We start from the raw sequence: 16,151 nt of genomic DNA, 5'->3' as shown, positions 1-16,151 counted from the left end.
GCAAACTTTCTGCATAAGGATTATTTCATCAACAGCAAAGTGAACTCTCTCTGAAGATGGCCAACCAAAACTTGAAATGTTTTACCTATGTAGTACTTAAGGATGTAGTCCCTTGCACCGTTTTCCAAATTGATGTTGATGCAGTAAAACAACCATAAAACCTATTGTTTGTGGGATTCTAAATATTGACCAGTGTTTACTTTGGCTGGAGTTGCAGAAGGGAGGGTTGGCTTGGGTAGAATATGGCAGCAAACCTTATTGAGTCTAGATCTACTCTTTGTTCATGAGGCAGCATGTATTTGTTGGAGTATGGTGTGGGTTGTTCGGGTTTTTTTGTATTAGCTGTGGCATTATGGTAGGGAGATACCTGTCAAACACTGCTGGGATTGTTTGTTCAAGAAGACAAAGGTAAAGCTGTAAGGAAGAAATAATATTAAAGAGCTGGTAAAAGAATAGGTAAAGAGAAAAAGTGGCACACTCCAAGTTTCTTGGTTTTATTCTGATGAATAGTTATTGATATTTTAGAAAAATCCTTGTGTTCAAGCATACAGATAAACCACATGAGTTAAAAAGGCTTTTAGTGAAGACAGTAATGGATAATTTAAGTAAATTAGGAAAGTGTGAAAACTGCAATTCCAAGTTACTTACATATATTGTGTTTAAATTTGAACATAAAATTGAATTTTAGAGTTTCTCTAGCTGTGAAGAACATGTCCAGGCTTTGTTTTATTTGTTCAGCTGGCAACTGTATCATTGGCACATGAAGTAATGTAGGAGTGTATTAATTACAGTGCTTTAGATATCATTGATCAGAGCTGTAAAACACAGAGGAGGGGGCGTGGGGAGAACATTGGAGCCCAAAATGAAGTCATCATTAGGGAGGTACAGGATTAACCACCCAAAATTTACACCAAATTTACACAACTTGGTCTTAAATTACTGCCAAATTACACACTCTTGCTGCTGCATTTTTTTTAAGTGCTGTACAGAATTTTTTACCACCCAAAGACAAGTTTTGGAAGGGATGAGTGCATGCATACATCTCTGTTTTTTCTCATAATGAACTGAATTTAACTTCCTTGAAAATTAGATGAGCTAAAGCTTTTCACACTACATGTAGCTCAGTGTTTCGTAATAATACAGAGGAACTGAACATTGTAATTTTTGTCATTTGTCTATTAAATATCTTTGTTGAAAAGGGAGAAAAAATTCTAGTATTTATCTTCTGGTATTCTAGTCTTTCTCTTCTGGTATTGATTTCTAGAATAACTATTTTTTACAATAGTGTCATTTTGTGGGGGCACAGTGAAAATGTCTGCTATAGGCAAATTCTCAAGATGTTGATTAATTACACATTTGTAGCATGTGAAGTGCTAAGGACATTATCCTTGTTCCTAGTCTTGCTTTAAGAATTGTGTCATGTGAAGTGCATAAATTGTCTACCTAGCTCATAGCTTTTATATTTAGTGGCCTAAAATAATTCTGGACAGAAATGGGAGTGCTATATAATGTTGCATGCAGGACTATGGCTCAACTAAGCAATGTTACAGTGTAGAGCTCATAATGCTAACACATCAGCTGAAGTCAAGATACTTCAAAACCTTCAGCGTTATGAAGTTTCTAAACTTATTTTTAGTGACATCTGTTCCACCATAGCTTATTAGTGAAACTTGCTTCTCTTCCCAAGTGGGTTTGGGTGTAGTGGGATTAACTCTGGTCACTTAAACTCATGCTGCTTGACATCCTCATATATGAAGTTAGACAAGAGATAAAATAAGTCTAGAGGTTGTGCCTCTTTATTGCATCTTTAAAACAGTGTTATCTGGGCTCTTGCATCAGCTGGGAAACCTTGCTCTGAACCTCTGAGTTCTTACTGTGCAAGAAGCTGACAAGTTCAAATTCTATCTGTGATTACTGAAGTAAACTATCTTGAAGTATGTAATTTAGAAATAAGGGGTTGTGGGAGAACAACAAGTGATGCACAGGCCATGGGGCTGTAAAGCTGAAAGTTGTGTTGTGTTAGGATGTAAAAATCAGGTGTTTACTCCAGCAGATGGCTTGGGATGCTGAAAAGTGGTGGGATCCATTACTTTTTTTAGATAAAAGATGGGTTAATTTTCACATTTTCCTGAAGGCCTCTTCCAGCATGCACATTATTTTCCAAAGAGGTGGGATATCTAAAAAAGACTATTATTAGATTATCAATAAAAACAAGCCCAGTATTTTCTAATGCAATGTGTTTCTTTGCATATCATGTTTATCTATCATGATGTGTGTCCCTAAGTAATGAAAACGTGGGAGTAACATTTAAGTCCTTCAAGGCTGTTTTAAAGTTTTGGCAAAAGTGTTACCTCTTTTGTTTGGACTGTTTTAATTGCAGTACTTGAGTGCAGGGTTGAAAGATTGGCTGGCATTGAACACTATCATCCTGCTGCATCAAATGGTGCATATATTGTCTGGAAACATATATTGTAGGGGTGATATTTCTCATGCAAATATAGCTGCTGCTGAAGCCATAATGAAGGTTGGGTTCTCTGGTCCAAAGCTGCAGAGTGGATGTTGCAACTCAGGTAGCTGATTTTATCCTTGAAGCAGGTCAGCAGCAAGTCTGATCTGTTAGGGCAGAAAGCTCAGTGATGGTCAGTTCAAGACCAGCTTGTGCACAGTCCTGCCAAGAGCACTTTGCAAGGGAGAGACCTCACTGATTTAAAGGTCATGACTTAATGGTGAGGTTTTAATTCAGGCAGTGCAGTCTGGGCACTGAGAAATCTGCCTTAGGAACTCTTTCTCCCTCTTTGTAGCAATTGGGATGTTGGGTGAAGAGATGCGGTATAAGTGCTGTGGACTTGATTTGACCTTTGAGAATTGTTGGCCTAGGAAAGGGGTTTTGTGTGTGAATCAAATAATAGCACTTTTCACGTGAAATAGAATATCAAATGTTTGTGTATAATAACAACTGTGCCAAGTAACAAAGCCTTGTGTTACCCCTGCTCTTCCTATAAATTTAATACCATAGTTTAGTTTAACCACTAAGTATGGATAGTTCTTTTCATAAATATGCAATTGAAATTCTATTCTTGTTAAAGTAATATATTAATAATTGCCTTTCTATTTTTTTGCACATAAAATAAATCTGGAAGAAATTGATAGTGGCTTATAGAATTATTCATCTATTGCTCTATTTTCTGATTAATATTAAGTAGTAATTAACTGGAAGAAGTAAATTGTTTGAGTCTAGGAAGTTAGCAAGATGGTACTGTCATTCTGTATTCATGTGTTTACTTGCAAAATTCAAATTGAATGCCAACCAGAGGATAGTGAGGTAGTGTCAATTGCAGTGGAATTATGACTTATAAATAATATTTTTATATAGTGAATTGCATGTGAAAAAAACCCCAAAATTAAGTTCTTTTTCGTAGCATTTTTAATAGCTACATCCTGACTTAAATACAGAGGTTTCCTTTAAGGGAAAGAGAGGGTGAATGAGGAACACCTTGAGTTGAAAAGATTCTGGGAATAGGTAGTATTCGTAGATGCACCAGGGTACATAAAACTAGGAGATGTTTAGTTAGAGAGGAGAGTTAAATATTTCCATCATCATAGAAGGGGAAACTCAACATCTGCTGGTTATGATTTCTGCTAGCTAGTAAGGTGTTGGCCTTTTGTTAGAAGCTCTTATACAGCAGTTAAGTATTTTGTGTTAGGTACACCAAAATGTGTATTGGCAGATTAATAAGCAAGTGACAGTCAGTTAATTCTAAATGTACAGTTTTTGTGGCATTAGAGATTCAGAACCATGTCTCCTTTAGTATCAGATCTAAGAAATCAAAGTGTTTCTGCTCTCCTGGATTGTAGACATGGAATTCATTTTCTTGCTTTTATTGCAATGCTGACTTAGGATCACAGTCCAAGACTGTGGGTGTGTAACATACACAGAATATTTCCCTCAGTGGAGGTGAATGGCTACTCGTGGACCTTTGTTCTTCCTGGCTTTTGTTGCTCAGTCCTGAAAGTCCATTGTCAGTAGTACTGCAGCAGGTTCGGTTTCCAGAAATTAAAGAAGTTAAATACAAGCAAGGTATGATCTAGATTGCTCTTCAGCATTATGATGCATGATTGTTGTATGTGTTTAATAACTAGCTTGCTGTGATTAGAGAAACAAAAATGGCAGGGTTGAATTTTAGGTGTGTGTTTTCTAAGATGTATATTGATTGAATTCTTGCTTTTCCACCTAATCCTCTGAGTAGCTGTTTCCCCTGTAAAAAATAAATCTAGCTACATAATCAGTTGTATGTCAGATTAAAATGAGACAGTACTTGTTGCTGAGACTCACATAATAAAAATACTTCTCGGTGGTTTTACTTAGATTGGAGATTGAAATGTGTATGGGTAATGGGAAAGCAAAGGGCTGTGAGGATAGGTAATCTCTGTGTTACTGTAGTAAGACAGTCACTGACCAAAAAAAATGAAAAAATGTCTCTATCTCAGTTGGTCTTTCTAGGGTTCAGGAGAAAAAGCAGAAGACAACTTCAGATAACTGGGTGGAAGTCAGGGAGGGTATAACAGAATACTTAATTTTCAAAACTCTGCAAAGCCTAGAGTGTAACATGGAATAGCCTAGAAGTGGCTGTGACAAACACCTATGACATAACTGTAGAATATATTTTATTTTCTGCTGCTCAGAGACTAAGAACAAATAATAGGGTTTATTTGATCTCAGCCTATATTTTCTTGAAATTCTGGAAGGGCTTATATGAACCTTGGATGACAGATTTATCATAAAGTTGTATTGTCTGTAGAAAAATGGAAAGCCATAATGTTTCACTATGGTTTGAGTATTCCAGTCAGTGAGCTCTAGGGTGCAGAATGACAGAGTGGTTTGGGCTGGAAGGAATCATCTAGTCTGGTCTCCTTGTCTTGGGCAGAGACACCATCCATTAGATCAGGTTGCTCAAAGCTCCTTTCAACATGGCCTTAAACACCAGGCATCCAACAGCTTTACTGGGCAGCTTGTTCCAATGTCTCACCACCACCCTCACAGTTAAGAATTTCCTCCTTATATCCACTCTGAATCTACCCTATTTTAATTTAAAACCATTGACCCTTCTCCTGTAACTAGAGTTACCAGTAAAAAGTCTTTCTCCGTCTTTCTTACAGGCTCCCTATATGAATGGGAAGACTCCAGTAAGATTAAGTTGGTCCTTAGTACATCTCTCTTATTTGTGGGCTGATTTTTAACATTGTCATTTTCTGATATGTTCCTGATTTTGTTGCTTTGGAGGATAAGACATGTTAAAATTACAATTGTATATTTTTAGGGACTTATGTAAAAATGGATCATCTCTGCTTGAAGTTTTCAGTGGACCTTTCCAGGTGAATGTGTTCCTTCACCATAATATCATGAGGCTGATGAATTGGTAGCCATAATTTCACTATGTCCTGAAATTTGTGCAGTTAAAACGCATGGGAGTAGTGCATTTTCTTACTTTCTGATTGTTTCATTCACAATTCATTCAATATTTATTCTGTGTACTCCTATTAGTAATTCTTTCTTCCCACCATTATTGACTGTATGTTCTCTTGCTGGTAAAATGCCATTGAAGGAAGTGGTGTTCTTCTACATAGCAAAGAAATAAATGTAAGCCTATGCTTGCCAGATAGAAAAATTCTCTGCTACCAAAATGCCTTGGCTTTCAGGTTGCCTGTAATAGTACAAGATTGGAAGAGTTGTTGATAACTGAAGTAAAAGTTGTTTGTAGCATCTTCTGGTGAATCTTTGATACCCATAAGGGTGTTTGTTAAACAGTGAGCTACCACAGAACCCAGAGTTGCTCAGAAGTACTGGAGTTTTACTGTTGAATGGGGAGGAGCTATTTACACTTGCTGGTAGATAGTGTCTGCTGCTTGGAAAGCTTTTTGCTGTTATGTTTTGTTGTTAGTATTAGAGTTTTGTTGTCAGCTGCACTGATCTAAGTACCTACAGCCCTTGGATAACTCTGGGTACTAACTGTCTCATTTTGTGGTGAATTGCTAAATTATGTTCCTTGGTTTTAGTATTTCACATCTCAAGATGGATTTCTCATCTGTGTAAACGACAGTATTTCAATGAAATAATAAATTTTGCGTCTTTAGTGTGGGTAAATTTAGACTGTCATATAACGTGTATGTTTTCTTTTCCTATTGCAGGTTATCCTCCTGGGAAACATCACTTTTTGTGCATAAAGAATATCTTGCTGAGTTGCTGCAACTGAGTTTAGAATGTTACTTGACTTGTGATTCTGATGGAGGAATAACAAGAGCTCAGGCTGCTGCACTGGAAGACTTTACAGGAAATACAAAATGTCATCGAATAGGAGTCAGAACCCGCATGGACTTAAACAGATTGGTCTTGACCAGATATGGGATGACCTAAGAGCTGGAATTCAACAGGTTTACACCAGACAAAGTATGGCAAAATCCAGATACATGGAACTCTACACGTATCCTAGTGCCTATGATAGCTAGTCCTTTCACTGCTGGTAGATTACAGATAGCTTTTTACTTTTTTAGACAGAAAATTGCTCCATAACTATTTCATTTAATGGCTTTTAAGAATGCATGGTTTTGTTTTGAAGATTGGCCCTTTCTATTTAATATTACTGGCAAATAGCAGGAACATTCTGTTATCTGGAAAACTGGCTTCCATAATTATTAAGGCTACCTCTGTATTTCAGGTTTGATTACTGTTATCTTTAATACAGCACATGTTTAAAGAGATTTTATTATTAGGTTGAATTTTGAGTCCACAATGCACACAAAGAAAACAGAAATTCCTTTTCGTTTTTCTGTTAGTCTCTGGCATTAGGCTTCAGGTCTTACTGATAATCATGTCCAGTTACCTGGAAGTTCTTCAATTGTCATTCTCTGTGTAATACTTCACTCTTGACTTGATTGTGTAATTTTCCAGCTGGAGTGAGAATGTCACCAGTGGATTTTGCTTTAATTCCTATCTTGCATTGGAGAGTTATTTTCCAGCATCTCTGGAAAGTACATTCTGGTTGTTGTTATAAGCTGCTGGAAGGGGGTTAACCTCCTTGTTCAAATGCACTGAGGTACTGTGTGGAAGATTGTAGGAAACTTGTTTCTGTCAGGTAGTGTATAAGGATTTTTTCAAACCAATATGTAGGAGAAATATGTCTCTTGTTGTATTACAGCTTAGGTGTTTGACTTTAGGACTTCATTTAGAAAGGAAATTCTTCTTTATTTCGCTTGTAAGGTGCCATGTAAATGGGTTCCATGACCTTTGTTTTGCATCTTTTGTTCTGCCTTGACTCTTGTAAGCTTGTATTTCTCAGTAAAGTCAGCACTGCTTAAAAAGGTGGTGGTCTACACACTTTGCTGTACATTTGATAGAAATGATAACTGAATACATTTCATATCATTTAGTTCTGCTGCTTTTCTCTATCAATATTTAGAGTTGGGTTTTTTTAATGAAGTTATTATTCTGAACTAATGTCTGTAGCTGTTGCTGGCACTGCTTTGGAATTGCAGCATGTAAAATTTTAGTCTGTAATAATTTTTTTGAAAGGACAGAGCTTTTATAAAAGAGGAGCTTGAAGGCTATAAACCAGTCAATTCTGTAGTTCCCTGGACTTTCTAAGGAGGTAGAAAATGTAGTCTTAGCATCAACGTGCAAGCTTTTCTATCTGTGCCTGCAGAATCCATGCTCCAGGCTGTGGTGGGAGAAGCCCTGAGCAGACTGCTGAGTGTTTCTAGGATACTTCTTTAAAAGCAGTGGGAAGATGAAATAACATTTGTATAGGGTCAGTACTTTTCCTAAGATTTAAAATTAGTGATTTCTTGCAGCACTAGGTTCAATGTTGGTTTTGACTCAGTGAAACAACTCTGTGACAGTTGAATGTCTGATGGAAATTTGACATGCAGTAGAAGCTCTGAGAGATTTCCTTCTGAGTGCCTTTAATATATTCTTGTTCAGGAGCTCTGTTAAGCAGGACAGCTGAAGACTAAGTACTGACTATAATGGTAATGGTTAAACATGGGCTTTTTTCCTCTCCTGATGTTCTCAAAGATGCTCAGAATGAAGCTGTAAGAAGGATATGCTCTCTATTAGTTACTCATTTCTTCCTTGCTTCTGCTTTGAGGAGTTGTTGGTACGAAAATAAGGACTGTTTATGTTAATTTCTTCAGTGAATTAATTTAGGGGGTAATTTTGGTGGTCAGCTTGGATTTTTGTCCAAGTTTTTGGACATAATAGTTAGATAACTCACAATATTTGATACTGGTTAGGCTGTGTATTTAATCTCCTGTGAAGATAGCAATGCATTTCGCATTCTATACCAAGTACATGTGTTCAAAAGTTGTGCTTAAAAGATTACCCCCCGTTCAAAGCAGTAACTGTGACATATTTGCCCAGTCTTTGTGTACAGCAAGTCTTGTAGTTGGGTAGATGTTTATTTCAGGAAGCTTTGCTTATCAACCAGCTTAGTTTGGAAAGCAGAACAGCTGCAGTTGAGTTTCAGTTGCAGCTGTAATTGGTCTGAAGATCAGCTGTACTTACAAGAATGTCTTGCTAATTGACAGTTTAGTCTTTCCTCATCCTCTTTTGTCCTCTTTCTCTTTCCCCATCCACCCCCCTTTTTTTTTTCTTGTCAGGATATTCCTCCTGAAGTGGATTTCATTTCATCCCTTTAATTTATAAGAGGGGAACTGTGCATATAAGCAAGTCCTATATCTGTCCTATATCCTATTCAGTCCTATATCTGCTATCAATTTTCAATCAAAATTGATTGGAGATGTAGAAGATTTTGTTGTGCCTTGGTCAAGTCCCTCTGGAAAATAATTAGAATAGTTATGCAATTCTAGCATTTCAGACCTCTGTCACACCTGCACTTGTTTTCTTTGTTCAGAGGGTCTCTTTGTGAAACAGTAAATTCATCTCTTGAGTACAGGCTGGAGCCTGTGCTTAAGGTGGGTTTTTTCCCCTTCATTTCAGTGGGAGCAGAAACATGATGATTATTCCAAGATTATTTTTAGATCTGAATATTGAAGAGGTGATGAAAATTTTTTTTTCTGAATGGTGGTTACCAAATTCCTCATCCATACTTCTTGTCATTTAGATTTATTTGTGCTTTTAACTGCAAGGTACCTTTTTTTTTGTGAGATCAGATGATCATGTATTTCCTTCTTGTGCAGTTTGTTGCTTTGGTGTTTCATTTTTTTCCCCCCATGTGTGAGATTCTTGAAAATGAAATATAAATGTTTTTCTGTTCCTTACCTAGATATTATGTAATTTCTAGTACTGAAGAGCCTAGCTGTTCCTATAACAGTAATTAACATCATCTGACAACAGTATTACAAGCTAGCTCAGAATTACATGTCAAACATTGACTTTATGCCAAAAAGAGAAATAGCCAATAAAATTAACTCAATTTCTAGAAACAATAGACCTAAATATTGTGAGGGAAGGGCCTATTCACCCTGTTTTCCATTTAGTGATTATTAGTTTGGAGGCTGTGATCCACAGGACTTGCTTGTAAAAGTCAGTTTTTGGGGGTATGTGTATACAGAACATCTCCTGGTGGCATTTAGTCTGTTTGGAGGAAACTTCAGTTAGTCTGTAAGAGACTGTAGAGAGAGAACTGTATTTCTGTTTAGCAAGTTTTGAGTTTCTGTTTTGAATTGTTGGTTGAAAACCTATTACTTGGTTTACTAGAATTATTCTTACTCAACTTATTTATAGTGCTGTAGGTCACTTGTCTTTATAGCCACCTCTTCTTAACTCCATTTGGCAGTGATAAAATATTCATACATCTTGTGCTATTTTCTTCTCTTTTGGCAGCAAGTGAAGTCCATTTTTCAAACTAATTGTATAGTGAGCCTGCAATTTATTTTCCTCAAACCTCATGGTATGAGAGAATGAATGGGAGTTTGCTGGACATTTGCATTGAAACTCAATGGAGAGAATGAAAGGGGTTTGTTCCTTTTCTTGTTTTATGTATCTTAAGAAGATTCTCAAGCCAGGTACTAAAATGACAGAAAACCTTGCTGCACTGTATCAAAGTAGTATAATTTTTCACAGTGACTTAGACAAAGAGCTGAGTAACTTTGCTATAATACTTACTTTTGTTCAGAAGCACACATCAACAATTTTCAGATAGCATTGGTGAATGGAAAGGTTAGTGGTGTGCTTCTCTCTAGTACGTGTGGACTCTTTGAAATGCCAAACATTTAACATAAACTCACGCTTTCACTGCCCTGATTTACAAAACATAACCTGAGAAGCGTTTTTAGGGATTCTTTTAAACAATCTACTTAATTTATGCCCATACAGAACAGATTAATCTTTTTGTCCAAATTTAATATTTAAAGAAAATTTGAGAAAAATAAGATGAGTTTAAAGAATCCAGTTGTTATTAATTTACAACAGATGAGATTTATATCTGCATGAGGATATCTTAAAATGTTGTCATTGATGAGAAGAGTTCATAATACTGTGGAAGGTATGATGTGGTTGTTCAACTAAGATATAAGTTGCAATGTCCAGATTGCAGGGTTCAGATTGGCTTTCAAGGTCTTTCAATGTTACAGACATAAAATTACACTACTGATTTAAACAGGTTCCTAGATTACCTTTGAGTAGTTGATTGGCATCATTATCTTATAGGTCTTATGTGGAAATTTGAAGAAAATGACTGAATTTATTATGACTTAAAATTTGCTCAAGTCTTACACCAATAAATTGGATCTTAAAAATGTGTTTCTTATATTATTAGCCCTCATTTGTAAATATTTTCAAAATAATGAGTTGAAGTTTGTCAAGGATAGGTAAAGGCTATGCTGTTCTGTCACATTTCATTATTTTATGAAAAATCGTTGCTTATTTTGATTCAATTTTGTTCACTTATTTTAACAAAGCAGTGGCTACTGAATAACTATTGGACCAAATGTAAGTAATTGTATATCAGAAAAGGTTACTGTAATAATTTTATAAAATAGGATTTTTTTTCCTCACATATTAGCAACTGATATAGGAAAATACTGTGTTGAACATTAAATAAAGTGTAGTGTGCTTGCACTTCAAAAATACCAGATGACTCAGGATAATCTGTCTGTTCATAAAATAGAAAGTGTAAATATATTTAACTTTTTTTTCTCCCTGTGAGTAGATTCAGCACCAGTAATATATGTTGACCAAGAAAAAAGCAAAACCATTAAGCCCTTTTCCTGGCATCCTTTGCCAAGAGCTTTTGTAGTTGCTTCTATTGCAATCTTTTTTCCTTGTTGAATTCCTGTATTTTAGTAGGATTTTAGATCAGCAGATGCATATTAAAACTGTGAAAATATTTCATTTTCTAATCACATGAATCTGTTGTTACCAGGCAGCACGGTATGTTCTTGTTTTTTCTTTCTGCACAGATTATTATGCTCTTTCTATGCAGAACAGATACTGAGGTGTTAGGGCATGCACTTCTCATTTACATCTCAGATACTGTTCCGGTTTCTCTTAAGATTCAGTCACTCTAAGCCATCCTTTCACTTCAAGGTCAAATTGTCTAAGGTCACTTTGGATACATTGAGGCAGCCTCTTCTGTCTGCTAGTATTAGTCCTGCATATATTCAATATCCCGTTTCATAGGACTTCTCATGTTCCAGTTAGTGCTTGTGTGAAACACGAAGGCAGAAGTAAATGTATTTGTTGGCATGTTCAAAGGGTACATAATAGACCTTTTCTTGTGTGGAAAGGTACATATAATTGTATGCATTTGTGTGTATTTACAAAGATTGCATCTTCAGTTTGAAAGAAGGGCAGAATATGTTTATATTTGTGCAACCGTTCCCTTTCTTTATGCGCTCTTCCACAATGACTGCTTGCTGTTCTACTTGCTTTTTATAGTAACCAATAATATTCTGTTCAGAACCAACCTCTGTCAATGCAAAGAAAGAAATTTAAAAGCAGCCTCAGTTATGGAGGTTCATACACTCCCTGGCATAAAAACTGTACACTTTGTTTTTGCATTTGGCTTTGAAATTTTGTGTTTTCCTTGTAACTCAGCGCTTCTCTGATGCACTTGAGTTTATGCTGTGGAGAGAGAAACAAGAAGTTATCTATTAGTCTTCAGATGGCTTTCGCTGAAAGTGTCTCTGATCTCAGACTTGTAGAAACCTGTTTGAGCTGAGTTATGCCTGGATTTTCATAGCAGCTGCATGGCTGATGCTGTAATAGCTTCTCAATGTCTTGCCTCAGTCCTTCCCTGAGTAAAATGGGTTGTCTAAAATGGAGTGATTTAGCTGAGAGTTGTATCAAATCTAAAGACTTAAATGTATCAATGTATCAAAATATATCAATTGAAACTTAATCACAAGTGGTAAATGTGTGGGGTTGGGTACAAGCTCTTAATTTTGTTGGCTTTCTCTGAATTGTGCTGTGAGGGTAACCCTTATTTACTAGATGATAGCTGAACATAGATAAAATCTCTTTCTGATACCTCCCTGAAAAGAATGAAGATTTCTGGGGTGCTTGTTTTACTGCTGCTCCTCACAAAGCTAAAGTGAGTGTTCAAAGCACTTGTTCTGAAAAGTGATTGGTTTTTTACAACCTTATAATTTCAAAAACTCATGTAAATTTCCTTCATCAGTTTGACTCACAAAACATTATATTCATGTAGGCATGTCTACTTCTCTTAGCTTCTCTCCTCTTATGTCTGGGGTAATCCAGCCTAAACTTCTGTATTTCAACAGGACTTGAATGGCTTTAATTTTGAAGAAAATATGTAAAGCTGTTCTTTAGTAAATATAATAAGCTGTGTTGTTTGTATTGGAAGTGGTTCTACAATAATACAAAGCTTCTGTAGCCATCCCTAGCAATTTTCCTGTCAGTGTTTGCAGTAGTTCTCTATCTGATGTTCTTACATGCCTTTGGTGTAATCTAGGAAAATACAGATTTTTTACAAAAGTGGAATTAATCTCTATTTAGTCCTTCAGGCCAGCTACTGAGCCTGAAATTAATTTCTGCTTAAGGTCTGGGAAATAGCAAATTTATGCCTAAAACTGATCTTTGTAATAAAGAGACTAGAAGTAATGAGAGAAATTGTGATTGGACAGTTGTTTGGCTTGTGTTATTGTGGGCATCTCTGCGCTATAGTTTTCTGCTGTGTTCTGTTAATTCTGCTTCCCTTTCAGTTCCTTTAATTTTACATACCTGTCCCTCACACTTCTTCCAGTTATGTTAATTTTTCATAGCAAAATTAAAGAACTCTGAGGGTCTGGCTGTGCTGGTGAAAGATGAACCAGTTAGTACCTCAGCAGAATTATTTTCTTTTAAAAACTACAAGATTTATGCAAAACTGAATGATGTATACTCATCATTGTAGTGTCTGAGTGCTTTCTTGTTGTGTGTTGAATCACACAACTGATAATTTTTCTTAAATAATTTTGGTTTGCAGTTGCTTTCAGAGTATAAAACCTGTATGGATTATTTTGGTACTTTTTGAGAGGAGAGGGTAGATTAGAATTGACCATGGCATGCTCTAGCTTGTGTTTTGTTGGTATACTTGCTCAAAAAATGTATGCAGTGCTGCTGAAAGAGCCTGTTTCACTTCCCCAGTGTGGGCACAGAAGTTCAGATCTGCTCACCAAAGGGTCTGGGGCGAGGGACCACCACTGGCTGTGGTGTTGGTTCCTTCCCCAGTCCTCATGACTGCCTGCCTGCATGAGCCCCCATGCTGCTGGAAACCAGGTGGCAAGGAAGCCCTGCAGCTGGGTTGTGTGTCAGGACCCTTTCCTGCAGTGGAAGTGATCTGGTACAAGGCCTTAAATCCATTAGGGTGTGGCAGCACGGGATTTTTTTTTCCTGTTGCCTATCTTTAGAAACCGAGCCAAGGCTGTCAAAAGTAGTGTAAATTATATTGGTGACAGAGGTGGTAAAATTAATTTGTCTTTGGCTATATTTTGTTTTGAAGCCTTTTGGAGGAGAATAAAGTTCTGAAAAAGATTTTTCATCTTGCAACAACACAATGCTGAATTATTTTATAAACTTTCTTGCAGTTTTCTACCTCAAATTTATTTTAGACAACTAAATTAAATTTCTCCTTCACTGTATGGAAGATGAGGAGGTTAGAGGAAATTGATGTTGATCTCTTCCTCCTGTAGGTGGTTTGTCTGCTGGGCCAAATCTGAAGTTTAGCAGCCTGAAGCTTGAGGATCAGCACAGCTTCACTCTGGTTCAAAATTTTCTGTTGATGAATTAAGTTCTCTGCTTGTTATGGTATGCAAATTGCCATACAGAATAGTGCAAACACCCCCAAAAATGTTTCCTGGTAGCTGTTTGCGTATGTATGTACCTTCCAGCCCACCATGCATTGAGGGATTTATTTTGCTTTCTGCAGCTAGGAATTCTTTTCATAGCATTCCCCTTGTGATTCTCAGATGGACTGTCATACACTTTGCTGTAAGCAGCACAAATCTGATTTTGTTTTGAATATGTCAGTCTTTCTGTCAGTTGCTGGCTCTAGCAGATGGGGGGACAGATTGTAAACAAAGTGTGAGAGAGCATGCTTTATGTAGAATATGTCAAAGAGTTACACTTGCAAACTAACTTCAGTTTGACTTGTATGGAACAATGAAACTAGAGCACTTCAACAGTGCTGTCTTGGACCCTTTGGCTAGCAAATCTCAAGCCAGAATAAAAGGTAAAGATGAGCATTACTGGAATTACTTTTGTTGCAGCTCTGAGGTGGTTACTGTCAGACATGGACAAAAGGTCTCAGTCTCTGTGTTTACTTTACAATGAATCCTGGGTTTAATAGTAAAATATATAGGGTAAGAAAAAGGCTTATGTCTTCTAATCTTGGCCTTTTATTTTTTTGAAGGCTGTTTTGATTGTTTGTAGAGATGAATAAAATGTTTTTGTCAGGCAGTACTCTCAAAACTGCAAGAATTACCCTTCATCTGGACAGTCTTCCTATTTTCAGGCTTGCTCAAAGCCATTTGGGATAAGAGAGGGGAAGGAGACGACAGGACTGTCAAGGGGGTATTTATGAATCAGCCCTAATTTCCTAGTATCAGGAGAGGTTTTCCATAAACAATTTAGAGAAATTTATGTATTAGCTATTTTAAAATTAACCTGTCGGGTAGACCTGCTTTTCTTGTTTGTGGCAAGAAAGTAAGTTGCATATCTAGACGAAAATGGTTGTGCTGTGTCTTGTTCTTCACTTGAACAGAGAATTCTAAAATCAAAGTGTAGATAGTAAAAGTAGCAGCAGTGCCAGGGAATTTGACCAAACAAATGATTAGAAGGTGGAAGAAATCATTAATGTCCAGGAAATTAGTGGCTGATAGAGATAAGAGGCTGATTAAAAGTTCAATTGCTTCAATTCAATACAAATGAAGTCTTTATGTTGTTGGTTGACATAGTGAGAAATTTACTTAGTTGGCATCTGGATGAGGTAACAGGTAAGAAATAAACATACACTGTATATTTTCAAAAAGGGTTAATCTTAGGCAAAGAGCATTACTTCTTTGCACAGAATGCAATGACTTTCTAAACAAGCATGTAAATATAGACTGTGAGCATGCTTTCCATGCAGTTTGATGTGAAGACCCTGAGCTTTGTTCCTGGTGGCATGCAGGATACTCTGATCATTAAACCCAGTTTAAGGGTGTGTTTTGTCTATGAAATGTTTTATAAAATTATTGCAAGGAAGTTAACTGGATATTTGGAGACAATTCTTGAGCTTTACCACTTAGAAGCGAATCTGTTTATAATGACTATAATGCATCATATATTTGTGGTTTATCATTTTCTTGATATTTATTTATGCTGATGTCTTGCCATTTTATTGTGCTGGGCTTTGTGAAGGGAAAGATAAAAGTCAAGTCTCTGCAACATATGAATTTCCTAGTTCATGGTGTGCTATGGAGAAAACCTGTCTAGTGGTTAAAGCTGGGTGGTGGTGGGGTCACCATTCCTGGATGTGGTATTGGGTGCCATGGTTTAGTTGAGGTGTTAGGACATGGGTAGGACTGGATCTTTTCCAACCTAGTGAAAACACAAAGCCAAATTAAACATTCTGGATTGGTTAATACAGTGTTTTCTAACAAGGATGTGACTCAAAAGCCTGTCCTTGGACTGGCAGTAGAAGAGTGAGTGCTCA

At 36.7% G+C, this 16,151-nt stretch overlaps 1 protein-coding gene across 3 annotated transcripts in view; it reads left to right on the top strand.

Annotated features, from left to right (window-relative positions):
• The window catches only part of CUL1 (cullin 1), a 52,118-nt gene that overhangs the window by 8,809 nt on the left and 27,158 nt on the right, over positions 1-16,151 (top strand). For all 3 annotated transcript variants that reach the window (XM_058825401.1, XM_058825382.1, XM_058825391.1), the window contains exon 2: positions 6,187-6,479. In XM_058825401.1, coding sequence (XP_058681384.1) covers positions 6,340-6,479 — 140 coding nt within the window. In that variant the 5' untranslated portion in view covers positions 6,187-6,339. The remainder of the gene's footprint in view (positions 1-6,186; positions 6,480-16,151) is intronic.

The sequence above is a fragment of the Ammospiza caudacuta genome, chromosome 1 (assembly GCF_027887145.1).
Source record: "Ammospiza caudacuta isolate bAmmCau1 chromosome 1, bAmmCau1.pri, whole genome shotgun sequence".
In the NCBI taxonomy this organism is placed as follows: Eukaryota; Metazoa; Chordata; class Aves; order Passeriformes; family Passerellidae; genus Ammospiza; species Ammospiza caudacuta.
This window is presented reverse-complemented; position numbering and strand designations above follow the sequence as displayed.